The sequence below is a fragment of the Procambarus clarkii genome, chromosome 7, assembly GCF_040958095.1.
Source record: "Procambarus clarkii isolate CNS0578487 chromosome 7, FALCON_Pclarkii_2.0, whole genome shotgun sequence".
NCBI lineage: Eukaryota > Metazoa > Arthropoda > Malacostraca > Decapoda > Cambaridae > Procambarus > Procambarus clarkii.
In genome coordinates, this window is record NC_091156.1 from 12,793,425 (window position 1) to 12,815,728 (window position 22,304).

A 22,304-nucleotide genomic window follows, 5' to 3' on the forward strand; every position below is an offset into this window, starting at 1 on the left:
CACTATTTGGGTGTTACTGCAGTCAGTGTTGTGGGGTCCCTCTGTGGGGTCCCTCTTTGGGGTCCCACTTTGGGGTCCCACTGTGGGGTCCCTCTGTGGGGTCCCTCTGTGGGGTCCCTCTTTGGGGTCCCTCTGTGGGGTCCCTCTGTGGGGTCCCTCTGTGGGGTCCCTCTGTGGGGTCCCTCTGTGGGGTCCCTCTGTGGGGTCCCACTGTGGGGTCCCTCTGGGGTCCCTCTGTGGGGTCTCTCTGTGGGGTCCCTCGGTGGGGTCCCTCTGTGGGGTCTCTCTGTGGGGTCTCTCTGTGGGGTCTCTCTGTGTTGTGGGTGTGGAGTCCCTCTGTTGTGGGTGTGGGGTCCCACTGTGTTGCGGGGCATGAAAGCACACACATGTACTCATTTTAGAGGCATTAAAGCACACACACTCATTTTAGGATCATGAAAGCACACACGGACGTCACTTTAGGGTTATGAAAGCACACGCGGACGTCACTTTAGGGGCATGAAAGCACACACGGACGTCACTTTAGGGGCATGAAAGCACACACGCACTCACTTCAGGCCCTTCTGTGGGCCCGGGTGGAGGCTTCAGGAGAGTATAGATCCCATCACATTATCCTCTTGACACGCACATTACCTAATTACACACCGAGTTTAACGCCATCATGAGTGGAATTCAATCGTCCTCTGTCAATAAGGCAACCCGTCCTCTCAAGTAAAAAGGTCGTGTTTTTTTTTTTACGTTATCATAACCAAAGTTACAAATGCAACGTATTAAGGTAACGGCTTACAAACATTTGATTTTTTTCCTATGTATTGGATTTTATAGGTTAGAGGGTTGCTTGGGTTTGTGCGTTTATGGTTAGACTAAAAGGTTGGATTTGTTACGAAATGGCAAATCAAGGGCACAAAGGCTGTCTAGAGGGAGCCAAGTGCAAAAATTCTCAAGAAAATTGCTAACAAATTATCCTTTTCTCATTATACACTATGTATATTGTTTGCATTTAGTATGCACAATGTATGCATACTGTATGCACAAAAGATATCGACAGAATTACGTATATTCAAAGCCATTCACAACAAGTGAAATTAAAGTTTGTGTAAGAACTATAAATAGCCTGAACCGTGATAGCCTAGCAGCGTATATAGACAAAAGAAGACATGCATAATACATAATTCAGGTTTACGACCACCAGCTTGGCAGTGTCTGACATGAGGCTACCGGAGGTACGCACACGGTGTGTACAGTAGTAGGCTAATAACGTATTAATGTAACACTAATAACGTATAAACACACATTTCACCTCGCTACCTACTAATGAATCTTCACCCCGCCAAAAAAAAAACAGAACGGAAAGCTTTTATTATGCTAAGCTTGAGACACGATAGCGAGTGCTTCAGCGCTACAAATTACATCTGTGGCAGAAAATGAACTCCTGTAGCAGAAAATAGAGCAATGTTAAATCCCCTGCAGTGTTCGCTATGTATGTCGGTTACAGCGCTACAAACTTATGTCCCCCACACCCACCCCTTCCCCTTTAACCCTAGCACGTTGTTCTCTTGATCTGCCACTCCATATAAAAAAAAAGCAACGCACCTAACCTATGGATTCTGATGCAATTAAAACAGAGTTCGGTGCACTGAAAATGGGAATATTTTTTAACACACACTCTAACTACATAACTTCCTAAACTAACATACGGTGAAGGGCAAAACACTAGTTAACAGGAGCACATTACATCATGAAGCATTAATGAAATTGATTTATTTCAAATTTACCGATTTAAAATAAAATATGTAAGGATATTTCCTAAAACTTATTATTTTGTGAATAACCGATTGATTGATTGCCTTTAATTCACAAAGCACCGGGTATTTTACATTTAAATGGGATTATTCATTTTTTGTATTTTACGGGATAAAATACGGGATAGAACTTTGTGATCGCTTTACACACAACAGTAGTGACGGCTTTTATATTTCTATTTAAAAATCAAGTTTGGAATTTGCTGCCACATTCCGAGAAGATATATGCGGAGGAAACAGGGAGGGAAATAGGGAGAGAAGCAATGGAGAATAAGAGAAGCGGAAAAGAAAGAACTCAAGGCAGTAAACTCGTCACAGTGAGGGGCTTGAATCGCTGATTGGGTCTCGGCGGTGCATAATGGGACAGAATCTTCCTAAGCAGAGCAACGTGAGGCGAGCTCCTTAATATTCATGGCGGCAACTGATTTTTGTTCCACTGTAGTTTCCTCTACACAAGTTAACTTCGTTTTTGTTACTCCGTCTGCATGTCAACCTTGCCCTTTTCTCTATCTTGTGTATCCACTCTCTCTTTCTCTCCTCCTCTCGTGAGCACACACATTGTGTATAATAAATTAACCTTCACTAGTCAACAACTGACAGTACAAAGTTCTGGCGTACTTTCATCCAAAATCCACCTGTCCCTACACTAAATACATCTATATATGAACGCTCTGGGGACCAGCGTGCAAATTACATTACGTAAGTAAAAATAAACGCACTGAAAACGCACAATGCGTTTTTCTAATTTATATAAATTTTGTTAGTTCAAGTAGGTCAGTGAAGGCTAGCTATGGTCATACGATTATATTACGATAAAAGGTACATATTAAATACTTACTAAATCGTGAGGTCAAGCTGATAAAAATTCACATTTCATACTCAATATGCTAATAACACAGCACACAGCAGCCAACATAAATGTTAACTCTTGGCAAAAAAATATATTTGGCTAGATAACATGCTTTAAAAAAAAATGCAAAATAGCCTAGCCAATCTGTGATATTTTTTGTTCGTGTGTTTCTATCCTTTATAACTATGTTATATTTTTACTTCATATTTTGTATATGTGTAGGAAGAAAAGGTGGATATTCAGTTGAAACTTTATTCTTTTTTAAAGGAAGAATCCTATAAAATATTTGAAGTTTACGTTATAAAATAACGCTTCACATAAGATTTTCATATTATAAATATATTTACACGGGGAAACTATATTAATGTATAAATGATCATTTACTCCACTGTTTGTTCAACCCGTCCTCTTACAAAGAACGTTGCTTTTCGCTCGTATGCGTTACATAAGACCAAAAATTGTCGTACTAGAAAATGGAAGCGGCTCGCGAAAGTGACGTACTGTCCTGTTTTCTGTTTTGGGTCCTCTGGTAGGTTAGGAGAGGACACTTTAAATTGACCGTTTTCTTGACGTTGGGAAACCTTAGGAGGACGGGCTGGGTTTATTTACATCGTCTCCCCGGCTTGGTGCCTTCTTTTGACCAGACCACACACTAGAAAATGAAGGGACGACGACGTTTCGGTCCGTCCTGGACCATTCTCAAATCGATTTGAAGATATTCTCAAAAATCGACTCGAGAATGGTCCAGGACGGACCGAAAACGTCGTCGTCACCTCACTTTCTAGTGTGTGGTCTGGTCAACAATTACTTACTTCACTGTTATAAAGAAAATAAAATTTATAGTACACAACTATAGAATTGAGCGGTTCCCTTTGAGTGACTGGAACACTGTTCAAAAACGTCCCTTTTGTAATCTACAAAAAAAGGTTAATTTTTATTTTAAATTCATGAAAGTGCTTACGAAAGTGGTACATATTTGCACACACGGAAACGTAATACTATAGCATAATTATGGCCCCAAAACAGTGCAAAAAAATAAACAAGAAACGGCCTGAAAACATTGTTGACCCTGACGGGACATGTAAGGTAACAGATGCGTGATTAAGTATATAATAAGTCTTGAGCACCGTTATCTTGAGATGATTTCGGGGCTTTAGTGTCCTCGCGGCCCGGTCCTCGACCAGGCCTCCACCCCCAGGAAGCAGCCCGTGACAGCTGTCTAACACCCAGGTACCTATTTTACTGCTAGGTAACAGGGGCATAGGGTGAAAGAAACTCTGCCAATTGTTTCTTGCCGGCGCCCGGGATCACAAGTCCAGTGTGCTGTGCGCTCGGCCGACCGGCTCCCTACAAAATGAGAGCCGAACTAGCGTAAGCAAACGAGCCACACTATCGTGACTTGGTACAGAGCAATACTGATTGGTGGATATATACATTTCTGAAAACTACTAAATATACCTCACTACATTTTTCAAAGAATTACAGAACTATGCAAAGTACACCGAAGCCAATCATAACCTTAATTTGCGTACCAAATAATATGCGAGTATTATATTATTATAAATATAAAGGCATAATGCTCAGGTATAATATATTATAAATATATTAAATGCGTATTTTTCTGTGATCTTGGGCGATATAGTTTGTGGAGACGCAAAAACTGTAGACTATTTTGGTGCCTGGAGCACCACAAGTCTGGTGACTGAGTTAAAAGTTTATCACTTGCCCATCTTCCTGTCAGCCTAACTTTCCTTCGAGAGGACGACCCACTCTTCTCTTTAAGCATCCCGTCCTCGATTCAAGTCCATTCCGTCCAGCGGTCGACCCCACAGGCGTATTCATAAATTTTTACATACTCTTCATTCAAAACGTGGATTTTCTCAAAAATAAATTATCATAATATATTGGGATATATAGACATAGTTTAGGTGTTTAGGTTCTGTTGGCGATTATTTGTATTTATAGTATGTGAGAGAAGCATTTACAGCGTTGTGGTTCGAACAAAATTAGTCAGTGAAGCGAACAAAATTAGTTCCGGAAGTGTTCGATCGTCATCAGTTGTGAGTCGTCGTTTTCATTCATAAACAGGGGGTTCGGCGGGTGCATGGAATCACCTTTGGGTCTTTGTTTGGAGGACGGGCTGCTTTAAGCACATCATACAACGAGAAATAATGACTGATATTTACCGTATGTGTGCTCTTATAGCAGACGTGATACGGTATATTATATTTAGCCTAACTTTTGTTTTATTATTATTATTTTCTATCACAGACGTGGCCACACATTTACAATGCTAACTGGCATATATACATTTTATTCTGTCCTCCATGGACAGGGTGAAAGATTTGTCAAACATACAGCTCAGAGATTTATTGAACCACAGAAGGTGATCGTAGTGCTTTTAAAATGTTAGACTAAGCTACATTAGCCTAACTTGTTGTCGGATACTGACAAAATAATGGGACTTGTCAGTTTGATCTTCTGGCAACGACCCATTTCTTCTGATCACGTCACGGTCAAAATATGAGGCTACCTGTTTGTTTCTTGGGATGTCATCATAGGAGTTAATGGTTATTTTCTTGATCTAATTAATCTATAGGTAATCACAACCAATACACGACCGGTGCTCGAAACAGTTAACAACAATCCGCAAAGTTCGAAGAATTATTCACGATATATTACGCCAAAATTAAAACTTTTATACAATTTAGAAATCATTTTGCATATATGAAAATGATAAACGAAAAACAGGCATAAAACCCCACGAGGCACTATTTTTGTTTGAAAACCTGACTTATTACATGCGAATAAAAAACAAATGAAATGCAGTGTGTTGTTACCCAAGACTCAACTTATTGCATTAGCATACAACCGCCCACACTGTATTGTTTTCCGCTGCTCATATATGTATTTACACACAAGTTTATTTCATTTCTTCTTTTTTCCCGCAGAAACGATCTGGTCTTGTCGCAGATAAACACCTTCAATGTCATGCATATCAAAATTCTTTTAGCAACTGATCAACCCGGCCTCTGAGCTAATACGTCTCATTTTGAACGTTAGAGTCTTCATAAAATAAGGGGAAATATTATAAGTCCCAGCTCACAAATTTAAGTTTTCTGTGGTTGGTTAGCTTATGAGGATAGCCAACCTGTCCTCCTACAAAGAACGTCGCTTTTCGCTCGTATGCGATACACAAGGACAAAAATTATACTAGAACATGAAAGCGGCTGGCGAAAGTTACGTATTGTCCCGTTTTCTGTTTTTGGTCCTTTTGGTAGGTTAAGAGAGGACGCTTTACAATGAAAATTTTATTGACGCTGGGAAACCTTAGGAGGACGGGCTGGGGTAACTTAGGTTCGTGCGTTTAATTATCCCATATTTTGTACGTTATGGCAAATTAAGAGAACAGGTTGAATTCACAGCCTATGTTTAGATACTTATCCAGTGAAAGTGGTTTATATCCTTTATGGATTTAAACCAGAAAAATATCAGACTACATTGTATTTAAAGGTAAAATGTTTATTTTCGTTCTGTTTGTATATTAGTATTTCACTGAGCAAAAAACGAATTAGGCCCTAAATTGATTCAGTTATGTCGACATTGGAAACTTACGTATATATTTATATCAACAAATTGAATGCTGGTTTATTTTTGTCTCACGTTGGAAGGCCAGACGCTTGCGGCTAGCCTCAACCAATTTTTAATAGCACATCATAGGGTACGTGCCCAATTTGAGCGGATTTGGGGTTGGCATAAAGGAAACAAATACCAATTTACACGGTTCCAAAGTGACCCCCCTCCTCCCTGCCGCCCCACACAACGAATTTTGCATTATTGTATAAATTCGACAATGAATTATTTTTTTTTTACTATAATGTAAAACTTCTGCACTGATGTCCAGTGCAAAAGTTTGAAAATTTTTGACATTTTCAAAACACTTCGAACAAACTACTTCATTTGTAATTTAGCACGTAATTTGCATTTATGGCGTCGTAATAGGGCTGGGTGCCCAGCCACCATATTCCCCTCATTCCCAAATACTTCAACCTATCCTCCTGAAATAATAGTACTTATTGAAACAGTTTGAAAGTATCAATACAGTGATGAATTACCAAAAAGGTACCTTAAATTTTATTTTTTATTTTTATACTTTAAATTGCAGTTAACTCCCAGGTACCTATTCACTGCTAGGTGAACAGGGGCATCAGGTGACAGAAACTCTGCCAATTAGTTTCTGCCTCGGACGAGAAACGAACCGGGGCTCATTGGACTACGACTTTCCTAGGGCTGTCCATTCGGCTGCTATGCCGTGTGTGTGTGTGTGTGTAATTACCTAAGTGTAATTACCTAAGTGTAGTTACAGGATGAGAGCTACGCTCGTGGTGTCCCGTCTTCCCAGCACTCTTTGTCATATAACGCTTTGAAACTACTGACGGTCTTGGCCTCCACCACCTTCTCACTTAACTTGTTCCAACCGTCTACCACTCTATTTGCGAAGGTGAATTTTCTTATATTTCTTCGGCATCTGTGTTTAGCTAGTTTAAATCTATGGCCTCTTGTTCTTGAAGTTCCAGGTCTTAGGAAGTCTTCCCTGTCGATTTTATCAATTCCTGTTACTATTTTGTACGTAGTGATCATATCACCTCTTTTTCTTCTGTCTTCTAGTTTTGGCATATTTAATGCTTCTAACCTCTCCTCGTAGCTCTTGCCCTTCAGTTCTGGGAGCCACTTAGTAGCATGTCTTTGCACCTTTTCCAGTTTGTTGATGTGCTTCTTAAGATGTGTGTGTGTGTGTGTGTGTGTGTGTGTGTGTGTGTGTGTGTGTGTGTGTGTGTGTGTGTGTGTGTGTGTGTGTGTGAGAGTGTATGTCTGTGAGTGAGTGATGGAATTATTCTGTTTAAATTAATCTGACCCTCGGACATATTGACATTTGGATCCGGTGAGTTACTGAATAATTAATTCAACAATTGAAGAACCAAAATGTAACTGAAAGATTCGTTTATACTGATTTAATTTAAACGCGAGTAAACACGATCCTTTCAATTGCATTTACATTTTTCTTCAGCAATGTGTGTACACAAAAAGTCAATGCACTTAAGGGGAACAAAAACTACAGCAATACAGTTGAAAAATACATCGATACAACGTAAATAAGACAACCATCTGAGTGACCTGACAGCCATGTCCATCCTACTTCTTAAATATTGCTAAAATATTCAAATTTCAAATATATTTCAATATTCAAATGTTCAAATTTGAATATTCAATATTCAAATTTGAATATTCAAATTTGATATTCAATATTCAAATATTTGAAATATTATGAACAAATCCACAAGGGCCGTGACGAGGATTCGAACCTGCGTCCGAGAGCATCCCAGACACTGCCTTAATCGACTGAGCTACGACAGCTATTTTGTTCATTTGATGCATCACGTTATTGTGATCTCTCTGTGTGTTTTGAAATATTATCTTCAAATATTGCTGAAATAATTTTATTTCACATTAACAATATGCGTTATTTTGTTTTATAATTAAATCCCACAATTGAACTAACAAATCTGTATTTGCAAAAACGGCAAAGACATCCCCTGTCCAATAATATACACTGCGTCATTGTATAGTCCAAACTGACGTACCACCATCATACATAGACTTCGTGGCAATCCCTAAAAGGTAATACAGTATATGCATCTATATTACCTTGCAAAGATTGCAATGAAGTCTATGTGGAGAAAACCGGGTGTAAACTTGAGATAAGAACTGAATAACACAAAAAAGTATGTATAATTATGATTGGAAATAGCGTTGTAGCATACCAAAGGTGGGAAAAAATCTTAACATTAGTTTTAAGAAACGTGAAATAATCTATAAAATTAATAATATTTGAACTAGAAACTATAGTAATAGGGGTTTTAATTATTACTTTAAATACTTTCGATGGGAACAAAAGCTTTACTTCAGAGGTAAACTTTATTCTTTTTTACTCCCATTTACAAGAAAAATGATTTTGCGAGAATTAAAACTAATTTGAATAGATGGATAAATACATGGAGTCCTAATAACTGTTCTCCTTAGGGTTCTGAGGGCCATCATCCGGACGGACACCCTTATGAACAACACCAGTTGTTCTGGCGTTGTTCACCAGAACTATTTGAAAATAGAAGCTGCCTCGTATGGGCCATAGCCCCTCTCCAGTTCCTACTATTATCTCCTCTACTACACTTTGCTCCTCACCACTCTCTAGCCTATTTATTGCCTGCATCTACTTCCTCACCACAATCGACTTGAGAATGTGGTCCAGGACGGACCGAAACGTCGTCGTCCCATCACCTTCTAGTGTGTGGTCTGGTCAACAACACCAGTTCTCAGAATCTCAGGGTGACAGAACGGTCAACTGATCTTAATTCCAATAGATGACTTCCTCTCCGGCGTATCGCCATTCACGAATGGTGACACGGTTAGGAGGTCAAAAAAATAAGAGGACTGGATCCAGGATAGCAACCGAATTAGTCGCCGAGGTGCAAGTCTTGCACAAACCATATAGTCTTGATAATGTACTCAGGAGAGTGCGAAAGACTTGTAGTTAAAATCTTTACATTAAATACCAGTGTGGTTTTCTTTATCCTGTTATTATGTCTCTGATAAGACACCACCATTAATATACTACAAACAAACTTGCATTCTAATTGCATAATAGCCTGGCCTCTTGTAAATTTTGCATACGGTTTACCATCAACCGTTATTTCACATTTGCATACTCGAGATGCTAAATTTGCATACATCATTCCACCACAGGAACACAACTAATTACTTATTCACACTTCCATTTACAAATTACATATATGCATATTAACACGGGATACTTCAAATTCAAGCTTGACTGGGCTTGTTATACAGCTCGTCCTCCTGTTTAGGTAGTACCTAATGTAAATATAAGGACCATCTTGAGGTTATCTTGAGATGATTTCGGGGCTTTTGGTGTCCCCGCGGCCGGTCCTCGACCAGACCTCCACCCCCAGGAAGCAGCCCGTGACAGCTGACTAACACCCAGGTACCTATTTTACTGCTAGGTAACAGGGGCATAGGGTGAAAAAGAAAACTCTGCCCATTGTTTCTCGCCGGCGCCCGGGATCGAACCAGGGACCACAGGATCACAAGTCCAGCGTGCTGTCCGCTCGGCCGACCGGCTCCCCAGCCTACATATTTTAACGCAAAAGGCAATCAGAAAGTTGAAACTGGTAATATTGAATATGGGCAAACCATTAAAAGTTTTACTACTGATGTTGCAAGGAAAAGAAACCCTAACCTAACCTTCCTAGGCCTAATGCACGCTATCTGAGGCCTAATATAGTACATATATGGGCTATACTAGGCCCAAGGAATATTTAAGTTAGGGTTTTAGCGTCACTCTTTCAGACTCCTATAAAGCGAATAGTACCAAATTCTAATTGTCAATTATGTAAAATGATCAACATTGGTGTAAAACGTACTATCTACACAGGACGAGTTGTGTAATAACACCCTGACTAGATTAGTCATAAGAATGACTTACCTGGCATAGGCTTCACAGACGTGAATGGGGCAGCCATGATGCTGTATTGCAATCCAGCCATGATGCTGTATTGCAATCACTCTCGGCGCTCTTCAAGATAATTCATGCCGACTATCCTGGATAAAACAATTGCACATGTGGTAGGCCCGACGCGACACGTCCACTTCTGGTATAAAACACTGCTGCACCATGTTTCCATCATTGGCATGAGAACCGTTCATATTTCCACCTGGCAACACGTTTGGCGCATGAACTTGACTACGATTTATTTTCGACAAATAGCTTTTATAAAAACAATTTGGACATCGGTGTTTTTTTTCCCATCACCCTTATTAAGCAAAGATCACTTTTTACCAATTGTAATTAGTTCTCGATGATACAAAAACTAACAATCACGTGCTGTGAGGCTGCAGACTCAGCCACGATTTCTTTGGTGAACAAGACTCTCAATTACATACAATATTCTGACAACTTTATTGTATAAATCACTTCTTTTGCTTTCAAAATTTTTCAGCAGTCACTACTCTCGTGATTGAAAACTTCTTTCACTTTCACATTCATTCATTTTTGTCTACACATTTCCCTAGCAATGTTAAATATCATTCAAAACTAACACAAGGCCTCGCGCCTCAGAATTGCCTCCAGATTGCCTTGACGAACCACGAAAGAATAACATCAGAAACACACTTTTAAACTTGACCCTTATTACTCCCCGCGACAAGGAACGAGGCGTTTCAGGACAAGAACGGCCTGTGTACCTGCAGCGTCTTGAGATTACGTATAAGAGCCCTTTAAATCACGTTTATGAACTTCAGTGTTCATATACAGGGTTCGTATATAACACTTGGTGACACTGGATTTTCAATAAAGACACAGACTCGCGACATTTAACACAGGTGATCGTTGAAAGAGTAAAATAAGGTGTTATTTACCGAGCAAATTGGCGTGTCTACACCATCCGAACACAAGAACAACACTGAGACAGACGCGTCCAGTGGACAACCGCGCTAAAAGGTTTCTTTGTAATTATTGTTTCGTAATTCATCGACGAAACCAATGATTTAGAAAATCTTTTTACATTATATCGCTTTAATTTGTGTAACATATTTTGTTGCTATCTTTGTAATTTAAATGTTACAAATTCTGAATTAAAGGAAATTAAGATGTAGCCTATTCTAACAGAACTGTTGCTAGAAGGAGCTAAATTGTCTTCATTTCTTGAATCTTGTAATTTAAATCAGTTACAAATTCTGAATTAAAGGACATTAAGATGTAGCCTATCCTGACAGAACTGTTACTAGAAGGAGCTAAATTGTTTTCATTTCTTGAATCTCATTTTCTATAAAACAAAATAATCGAGTTAGTATTTTATTTAAATCTTTTTGCCGTCCTAACAAGAGAAGGGAATTATCAGGGGAAAGCGCCAAGCCATTACGACTATTATATAACTTGGAAGGGATCAGGATAAGGATTTGGGATGGAACGGGGGGGGGAAAAGGAATGGTTCCCAACTACTTGGACGGTCGGGGATTGAACGCCGACCTGCCTGAAGAATCAAAGTGAGCAACCTGTCCATCACTTGGTAAACACGCTTAATTGTTGGACTGATCCTTTTATTTCAGTTTATTTCCAGTGTTGTTCAGGACTGAAATAGAGAAGGGGGATAACACATTTTTCACGTGAGAAATCAATCAATTTAAATTAAATAGCGAACATATAACAATCTGGCAACCCGTGTTAGCTTGGAGCCGGCCCTTTCAACCTCTTTGTTGACATCTACTGATGGCCATATTTGTGAAACGAGTAGAATAAATTAATATAAATATGAACCTTTTATCATCCTTCCATTTAAATTCCGAAATACAAACAGTTGTTACTGTGTATTCTGAATGCTGCCGTTACAGGGGAATGTACACATTTTATTGCCCCTTTTTGAAGAATGTTCATGTTCTCTACCTCTGAAAAAAATTAAGTTCTCGCTGTATCCTGTTTTATATATTTGTTTATTTAATTCACTCTGAAAACTTTTATTGTCATACTTCAATATTCACTTATCTACTTTCCGTATTTACTTGGATATGCCATGCCTCGGTGGTAGGTATATCCGGTACTAAATACTGGATATACCTGCCATAGGATATGAAGCCATATCCAGTATTTAATACTGAATATACCTGTCATAGGTTATGAAGGCATATCCAGTATTTAACACTGGATATGCCTGCCACTATTTAATACAGGATATGAGGAAAATTTGGGATATGGCAGAGGCATATCCCTTGTTATCTTAAAGAAACTTGAAGCCGAGTTTTCGAATAGCAGTTCATAGCCCGAGTTTATACATAGCCGCTTCCAGCCTCGTTATTCATATGACAGTTCGCAACTTAATCTCTTACCGCAGTTTATAGACCATTTATGTTGACCAGACCACACACTAAAAGGTGAAGGGACGACGACGTTTCGATCCGTCCTGGACCATTCTCAAGTCGATTGAGAATGGTCCAGGACGGACCGAAACGTCGTCGTCCCTTCACCTTCTAGTGTGTGGTCTGGTCAACATACTTTAGCCCCGTTATTGTGACTCCTCACCTGCAAAACCATTTATGTTTTTGTTTTTTTGTTTTAATGGTAGCTTCTAGTCTTGTTTTTCTCGTGACAATTTGCAACTTTTTTTTTTATTGCAGTTAGCAACCTGTTTTTTTCGGAATATTGTCAATCGTTTCTGTTATTCATATTTTGAATGGTATAAAGCGGCGTGTAGCCTACAATGTACACGATCAAAGGATATGAATGTATCGGATTTGGGGGCCCAGTGGCGCTTTCAGCTGTGGACATTCCGCCAACTACTACATTTTTCACATTTTTTTTATAAGTATCCATTAAATTTGTTTGATATTACCGGTATTGTATTCTGCATCTTTATCATGGGGCAAATTATTAGACATGACACTTTGCCTGTAATACGTTGTTTCTATCTAATGGTTTGTGTGAGATTAATCTAAATCATATTTATCTGTACACAGAGCATATATTATAATGACTTTAAAGAAACCAGATTGCTTATTTTAAAATTCAATCTCTTTATAATCACTCAGCTGTCAGGGGGCGCCTGGCAGTTGAGTGGACAGCGCTTCGCATTCGTAGTCCTGAGGTTCCGGGTTCGATCCACGGTGGAGGCGGAGACAAATGGGGAAAATGATTCTTTCACCCTGATGTTCATGTTACCTAGCAGTAAATAGGTACATGAGAGTTAGACAGCTGCTACGGGCTGCTTCCTAGGGGTGTGTAACAAAAAGGAGGCCTGGTCGAGGACCGGGCCGCGGGGTCGCTAAGCCCCGAAATCATCTCAAGATGACAACAGTATCCTAACATCTTGTGTTTAGCTGGATCAATAATGCCTTTTTCATTCCATATTTTCCTCTAAAAATTCTTAGATTCTGTGAAACGTCACGAAACATAACGGTGCATTGATATCAAATTCCTGTATAAATTCGTTTCTAACAAAAGTAGGCTGGTGTGTGATAAATAAATGCCAAGGAGCGTGACAATGTTTTTAACAGGAAGAGAGAATCCCCCATCAAAAAATGCCATTCGATTGTGAGTCAACATTTCAAGGGAGTTTGCAGATATGAAACCAGACTGTAAATTACTTCTAGTGCTTCCATGACACTCGGTACGAGCAGACTAGTTAGTTATTCCTCTCACAACTTACCTTTCGCAAACCACCATCTTTTTCTAGCATCATAATTTACATCAGCACGCGCTGATAATTTGAATAATGCATAATTTTACTTTAAACTAGATGAATATATTCCATCATGATTGCCTCAGACTTTAATACTTTATGGCCTTTGTGAAATTTTAAAATTAAGCCATTGTGGATGTATGAAGTATTTTCCATGAAATTAATAAGAATTATTAAGTAACTACTTTCTGATGATGTATAGCACAAGCGACTGACTGTAATCAGTATGAGGAGCCATCGAGCTCTTGGACCCGGTCATGCCTCATTAAAATATTAGTTTTTTTGTTATTGTCTTAATCAGAATTATTTTGTGACAGTCTGGTAAATATTTTGGTGTCACAAGCTTTATTTTTTTTTAAGATGGACTTACAATTGTGTTCACGTTATATGCCACGACTTCCCAGACTCTCCATGAAAATCTTAATTCTGGAACAAGTAATTCTTTAATGTTTTTTTTCCAAATACGACCTAAAGCCACACTGTTTCAGTATATATACAGTGGCCCATTTGAGTGTTAATATTTATCTGCACCTCTCCAATGTTATTTTAAGTTTCTTTTCAGTACAATTTAGCGAGCATGCAAAGACTTACTAGTACAAAATTAATCTTAAAAATATAAACATTCATAATTGCTAATATTTTTTACGATATTTTACCGTAGCTAAAATGCCTCGGTAATTGCACTGATATGTGCAAATACTTTAATAAACTAGTTCCAAAACTGCTTAAATTTTTTCTCAAACTTTCTCCTAACATTCACATATTTTTTTTTTACATACAAGAGTTACAGCGAAATAATCAGTTATCCATTTTTTTTTCTAAATTCGTGAAAATAAATACACAAGTTTTATTAAATTACAATCTCATTTTTTTTCGTCATCTTTCAAGACGCCAGAAGACGTCTAATAACGCGAGTGGTAGTGAGCCTGGGTTAATCACCCTAATTACCCTATTGCAGAACCCGTGGCGCAGTGGTAAGATACTCGCCCGGGCTTCGCGAGCGCTTTGGCTAGGGTTCGTATCATGGCCGGGGAGGATTGACCGGGCGCCAATCCTTAACTGTAGCCTCTGTTCACCCAGCAGTAAATGGGTACCTGGTTGTTAAACAATTTGGCGGGTCGTATTCCGGGGAAAAGTAGGATTTAGGACCTGCCCAAAATGCTATGACTGCCCTCCGTCACTATGTGATGGAGTGCGGAAAAATACAATAAGTGAATTCAGAAACAATTCTATGACAAATGTTCAAGAGATGTGTAAATATCTCATTCAAAATGATCTGCTACCAGAAATCTTAGCCAAATATCCCCAGTTTGCTAACTGTAGGTAGTAACTAAGGGATTGTAACCTATCCACCGCTGCCCACTGGATGGGGGGCGGTGTGCAGGACAAACATATCAATTGTGACACTAGCTCTCCACACATGTCAGTTGCTTAATTTAGAAACTGTACTTGTGGTCGGTCTCGAGCCCATTGTTGATGTGACGATGTGCACTGAATTTTGTAACTAACTCATCAAGATTTTAACTTGCTTAGCTAAATGAATTGTGGGGTTCAGTCCCTGAGCCCATTATGTGCCTCTGGAACCCTTTCCACTACCGCCCACATGATGGGTATGGGGTGCATAATAAATGAACTAAACTAACTACAAACTGTTAGTGGATTTACAAGAATGTAAGAACTCTTGTATATATAAATAAAAAAAAACGACCGGTACTAGAGGAATAATGAGGTTCGTCTTTAAGTTGGGGGTTGTCATTTTAATGTAACTTTACGCTTGGAAATAATATTAACGTCGTACTATATAAAAAAAACTTGAATATTTTGAAAAATTATAATGCTAGAACCCGTCTGCTTGGTAAAGAACCCCTAGTGAACCAGAGACGCAAAACCGAACCACTGGTGAACTTATCATGCAGATAGCCTACTCTGGGTGGGTGGGTGGACTGGTTCTCTAGTTCTCTCTCTCTCTCTCTTCCCCCCCCCCCCCCAACAACGATACCTTGCCTCTAGTTACTAATTAATGAGCACTTAATAATACGCAAATTATGTTGGATTTATCCTCCAAACATTAAAACATCAAGACAATGGTGCTAAGTATATCTTTTCATTTCCCCGTCATGTATGTGTTTAAGACAAACATTTACTGCAAACAGTAAGCACTTAACAGTTCCCATTAAATCATTACAACAATGCCATAAATTTCACATACCGACAGGACCTCCAGTATGTAACGACTTCCCTACTTACCCGGTCTCTTCTCTCGTGGCGTCACGCCCGTATTTAATTTGAAAGAAAGTTATACGGTAGGAATTGAACTAATCGCCCATCAGGCTGTGGGTGTGTGTTCACGACGATCGTTACCGATCTTGTCTCGGGGTCTCCTCCTTGTGGTGTGGATGACAGCTGTAATGTGGAGGGTGGCAGCGTTAGTTTGGTGGATAGCAGCTGTAGTGTGGAGGGTGGCAGCGTTAGTTTGGTGGATAGCAGCTGTAGTGTGGAGGGTGGCAGCGTTAGTTTGGTGGATAGCAGCTGTAGTGTGGAGGGTGGCAGCGTTAGTTTGGTGAATAGCAGCTGTAGTGTGGAGGGTGGCAGCGTTAGTTTGGTGGATAGCAGCTGTAGTGTGGAGGGTGGCAGCGTTAGTTTGGTGGATAGCAGCTGTAGTGTGGGGCAGACGGCAGTTTCAGTGATAATGGCAACTTTCATTAATGATGGTGCTAGATAATGTATCTTCACTGGTGAGCATCTGTAACCAGTCCCCCTCCCCCTTCTTCATTTTATGTATTTGTAAAGACCATTTACTTTCATAAAGGACATTAATGTAATTACAGTTTACTGTTAAGAGACGTCGAATTGTGCTGTAACTAGGGTTTTTCTCACATTTTATTTCGGTACGGTACCTTTTTTAATATACAACTACCGAATTACTAGTTATAGTTTAAATATATCCGTAAAATAAACGTAGAGTAAGCAAATTAGAACAAGTTAATAATCAATGAACACAAAAGAATTATGTTGTGTCTAGCTGTCCAGTTCAAGTAAGTTTATTAAGACAAGAAAAAAAAATACATCTCAAAGGGATAGAGTAGCTTAGGCTACTTCTACCCCCATAATGTCTGGCTGTCTAGTCGGGCCCACGAAATAAACACTTTTGTTTTTTACACACTTATTACGGGTGTAAAAGAAAAGAGGAAAGGTTATTGCGGATTTATTTACAAAAATAGCTAATACTTTCTTGAAGACATTTATTGAATCCGATCTGTAAGCATGGGATTGGCTCCCGCCCAGAGGCTAATACATGACGTCATCACCAACCTAACACAAGTCGTAACCTTCGACGTTTCGTCCACAATACGTACAAGAGACCATTATCATAAAACAATATTTTAAAACTTAAACCAGTAAATATATTTGTCAAATATTGTCAGATCAAATATGAAATCTTACATATAATATTTGGTTTGCGTGATATTCTAATACTAATTCACATTATAAAAAATTGAGTTTAGAATAAAACGGTAACAAGTCATTTTAATCAGCCACACTAAAAATTCATTATCTTCAGAAAACCAAATCAGTGTACATCATCACTTGCCATTCATTAATGTCATGATGAAGAGAATATATCAACTTTGTTTATAAATAGTGATTTTTCTTGTCTCAAAAGAATTGGATGATAACTTTTTGACATAATAAACATATATATCCATAAAATTGGCTCAAAATATCACAATTTTGTAAATAGTATATCATATTTTACCTTTATTGACATGACTAGGTCCTCGCCGCCTGAAGGTAAGTTGATTACTGAACCACCCAGCTGTCGGGAGCAGCCACTTATCATAGCCCGCTATATGCAGCCTTACACAGTAATATGATCATCTCTCACATAGGTTATTGCCATAACTGAGTTTAAAACACGTGTATAACTAGCTTCAACACTGATGGTAACAGTGATATTCAGTTCCCACTTTAAATGATGGAATACGTGTCTTAAAAGCAGCATCTGAATCGTATGCTCACTAAGGGAGGTTTTTTTTGTTTACATGGAGCCCCGAAGTGAGCATACGAATAGCATGGCTGCTGAAGTTTGGGGATTTAAGTAATTTTCAATCATTATTAAGCCAGTATAAGGAAGCCGTTATCAGTATTATGCCCTTACGGGCTAATCCTGCCTGTGCCACCTCTTGGGTGGCTTAATTTTCAATCAATCATTATACTCATTTAATATAGATGTCAGCAATGCGTCGGGAGTGAGACATGTGCGATGGTAGTCTAGGATTTCTAGACCCCAACCGCTACAAAATAATTTCTTTTTCTTGCGGGTTTGATACGAGACTCCTTTCAGGTACAAACTGAGATGTTCTTTTTAAAAAATAAATATACTTTCATCTTTCTCAGATCTCTTTAAAAGGTTATTATCTATTAGACTCCCGTTCCGATTTGTAAAAAGATTCTGGCAGCAATAGAGGCTAGGGTCTCGATATCCCGACTCTCGTTCCACAGGAGTGGCGGCTCAGCCCCTGGGCACGTCGGCGCGGGGTGCTCTGCGGGCGCCCCTGTAGCGGAGACCCTCGCACGACGCCTCCGACGACTTGCAGACGGAGCAAGCACAGCGGGTCGCATCGTGGTAGGAGTAGATCTCCGTCCCAGGGGCAGCGTCCTCGTCGCAGTGTCGCAGCGTTACCTGTAGAGGGATATAGAGATGTTAGTCGTACGAGAGAGGGAGAGGAAGGCAGACAGGACAAGTATATGAGGAAAATATAAGGTCAAGCAAGTCATGGGTGGTGGAAGTGTAACGGAAAATCCCGTATTCAGGGGCCAGATTCACGAAAGCACTTACGCAAACACCTACGAACCTGTACGTCTTTTCTCAATCTTTGGCGGCTTTGTTTACAATTATTAAACAGTTAATGAGCTCCGAAGCACCAGGAGGCTGTTTATAACAATAACAGTTGAATGGGAACTTTTCATGCTTGTAAACTGTTTAATAAATGTAACCAAAGCCGTCAAAGATTGAGGAAAGATGTACACGTTCGTAAGTGTTTGCATAAGTTCTTTCGTGAATCTAGCCCCTGGAGGACATTTCGTGATTATCGAGAAAGTTAGATTAAGATGTCAATTATTTCCTGTTAAGGAGACGGTACTGACGAGTTTTGTCACCAAGGGAAATGAGAGAAAAAGATCTGAATTAAAATTGGAGATACCAGTTTCCTTGGTAATCTTATCTTTTGTATCTTTGTTATTATGGGCGTCTGGTGAGTGTGGTTTTATTTGTTGCTTCAAGTTTCCTCAAGTGTTTAATGTGCATGGTGGTCTTTGGTCAGTGGCGTAGCTGGGGGATTGATCTTAGACATTCCGTAATATTCCAAACAGTTATTTTATAACCGCCTATTGACTTTTCACGTTGCATATAATTGCCCCAAGAGGGTTCCCATATGGGAATCTATACATATTATATGATATATGGTTCCCATACATCATATAATATGGGTATTATATGAGTATTTGTAGTGATAATTCTAAGGTCAAAATAGTGAATCATTTTATACAAGCTCTTTTGAAATTATATAACAAACATAACATATGTAGATAGAATTCTGAATGTATAATGTAGATATAATTCTGTGTATAATTTTATGTTGTTTACTTACATAATTTTACATTTATGCATGTATACGTGCAGCAACGAAAAACAAAATAATAAAAGTTCGTGTAAGGACGCGAGTTTTACAACTTTGAAAGTATGAAAAAGTAATGTCCTTTCTTTCTCTCTCTTTTTGCCGAAGTTGTATGGAAAATTTGACTAGTGTCGTATGTGGAATATTTCATGGAAATACACAGACGAGTTCTTATGTAGACTCATGTGCATTTGGGTGTGTGCTTGAGCGAGTACAGTGTTGCTTGAGCATGCTCACCTCTGTCAACTGTGTTTGCTCATGCATACACACGGGATGATGCGACCTCTTGTAGGGGAATTTCCAGTCCGCGATCTGTGGAGGGAAGAAGATGGCCGAGGGTCACTTACTGGAGTGGAGGAGGAGAGGGACAAGACGCTGTCAAGCCGGACACAAGACGCTGTCAAGCCTGACGCACAGCGGGGTGGTGTGTGGGGCTTGACAGTGTTGTGCCAAAGAATAATATCAAAGATAATGGCATTTATAAAAATGGAGGAACACGTTCTTAATAAGAACGATGTGAAATGTTGACCACTTCAGTGCTAAGTGTAGATTAAAAATTAAGTGAAACTCAAACATGCACACACACACACACACACACACAAACACACACACAGGCCTGCTAGCCTGGTGGGTAGCGCGCAGGACTCTTAATTCTGTGGCGCGGGTTAGATTCCCGCAACCGGCAGAAACAAATGGGCAAAGTTTCTTTCACCCTGAATGTCCCTGTTACCTAGCAGTAAATAGGTACCTGGGAGTTAGTCAGCTGTCACGGGCTGCTTCCTGGGATGTGTATGTGTGTGTGTGGTGTGGGGGAGAGAAAAAAAGTAGTTAGCAAACAGTTGATTGACAGTTGAGAGGCAGGCCGAAAGAGCAAAGCTCAACCCCCGCAAACACAACTAGGTGAACACACACACACACGTATACAACCATCAAAACACAGTCGCAAAATCGAGTGCGCGCGCGCGCACGCACTAAAACACATCAATATGGAAGTGATCACACACATGACCTAAGTTAATTATTTTATCACATGCATATAGTACATAATTTGGGGCGTATAGAGGCTCCAATTTTAGCGTAGTCTCCCCCACCTCTGCCGTTTTGTGTGTATTTTCCCCTCTACGTAATTAAAAAGAGTCCTATTTTGGGGGCCCATTACATCTCCACTGCACTTGTTAATTCAAACTCCACTAGTTAGGCTACAGGAGGATACAGTAGATTCTAATGACCAGGTTGAGGTATTTTGGGAAGCCGAGGAATCAATTTATGTCTAGCTAGGGGTTCCTGGGTTATGTCTAATTGAAGAACAAGGGCCACATCTCTACTAATTGAAGAACAAGGGTCACATCTAATTGAAGAACAAGGGCCACATCTCTACTAACAGAAGAACAAGGGTCACATCTCTTGTAATAGAAGAACAAGGGTCACATCTCTTGTAATAGAAGAACAACGGTCACATCTCTACTAATAGAAGAACAAGGGCCACATCTCTACTAATAGAAGAACAAGGGTCACATCTCTACTAATAGAAGAACAAGGGTCACATCTCTACTAATAGAAGAACAAGGGTCACATCTCTACTAATAGAAGAACAAGGGTCACATCTCTTGTAATAGAAGAACAAGGGCCACATCTTTACTAAGAACAAGGGCCACACCTTTACTAATTGAAGAACAAGGGCCACATCTCTACTACATACTATCTCCGGTATTTTAACTTTGCTTACTATCGTAGGCCATCCTAGGCCCCCGGGGTCCCCCAGGAACGTGAAATTCGTGGATTATAAGGACGGGCCTGCTGCTTTGTGGGAGCCGGTCGGCCGAGCGGACAGCACGCTGGACTTGTGATCCTGTGGTCGTGGGTTCGATCCCGGGCGCCGGCGAGAAACATTGGGCAGAGTTTCTTTCACCCTATGCCCCTGTTACCTAGCAGTAAAATAGGTGCCTGGGTGTTAGTCAGCTGTCACGGGCTGCTTCCTTGGGGTGGAGGCCTGGTCGAGGACCGGGCCGCGGGGACACTAAAGCCCCGAAATCATCTCAAGATAACCTAAAGATAGCTTCAGGGTGGGGTACACAACACTGAAAACTTCATCCTCCTGAAATGATGGTACTTTTTAACTATTTAGTCGAAAGTACCAATGTGTAGTGATGGACCAGCAGATAGTTCACGTTTTGTACTTGTAATTTTATAGAGGCCGGAAAAAAGGTAAAATTCACTTTGGACCACTCATTAGGTCTAGTTTAGCACATGTGTGCTATATATTTGGCTTAAGATAACAAAAACAATCTGCGCAAAGGCTGAGCCCAGGAGCTGGTGCCTAATAAAGCCTATATGAGCTTCCTCAGGTCATATAGGAAAGCAATGAAAAGAATTTATTAAATTTTCAATGGAGCCCGAACATATAGCGTACAGTACGACATGTTAAAATATTTGTATACAGATGTAAAAAATATATTAAGTTCTTTGATTTCTTTCTCTCATTGGCTCCCCGCTTCCTCGCCCTTTCCTTTATTCCGCCGTGTCTTTCAACTATTTTTCAGTCATTTGTCTGAATAGGACCCAATTTACTTTTCCAAGGCCAGGAGAAACAGCACTGATCAGAATAACACGAAAAACATCGACCAACTCTTTGGTCTGGTTGAAAGACTGATGTGTAACACTCTTGTGTGGA

At 39.7% G+C, this 22,304-nt stretch overlaps 2 protein-coding genes across 8 annotated transcripts in view; both read right to left on the bottom strand.

Annotated features, from left to right (window-relative positions):
* The window catches only part of LOC138356725 (tol-Pal system protein TolA-like), a 217,043-nt gene extending 200,318 nt beyond the window's left edge, over positions 1-16,725 (bottom strand). For 3 of the 7 annotated variants that reach the window (XR_011224583.1, XR_011224585.1, XM_069312973.1), the window contains exon 1: positions 10,211-11,173. The gene's annotated coding sequence lies outside the window, so the exon portion shown is untranslated. Of the gene's footprint in view, positions 1-10,210; positions 11,174-16,202 lie in introns of those variants that run through there. The other 4 variants (XM_069312977.1, XM_069312979.1, XR_011224584.1 and 1 more) reach the window with 3 other exon arrangements.
* A 422-nt stretch (positions 16,726-17,147) lies between these two features.
* Gpb5 (Glycoprotein hormone beta 5) overlaps positions 17,148-22,304 on the bottom strand; it is a 64,304-nt gene continuing 59,147 nt past the window's right edge. Inside the window, exons 4-5 of the mRNA XM_045747218.2 lie at positions 19,871-19,945; positions 17,148-18,639 (exon numbers count right to left, since the gene is read on the bottom strand). Coding sequence (XP_045603174.1) covers positions 18,469-18,639; positions 19,871-19,945 — 246 coding nt within the window. The 3' untranslated portion in view covers positions 17,148-18,468. The remainder of the gene's footprint in view (positions 18,640-19,870; positions 19,946-22,304) is intronic.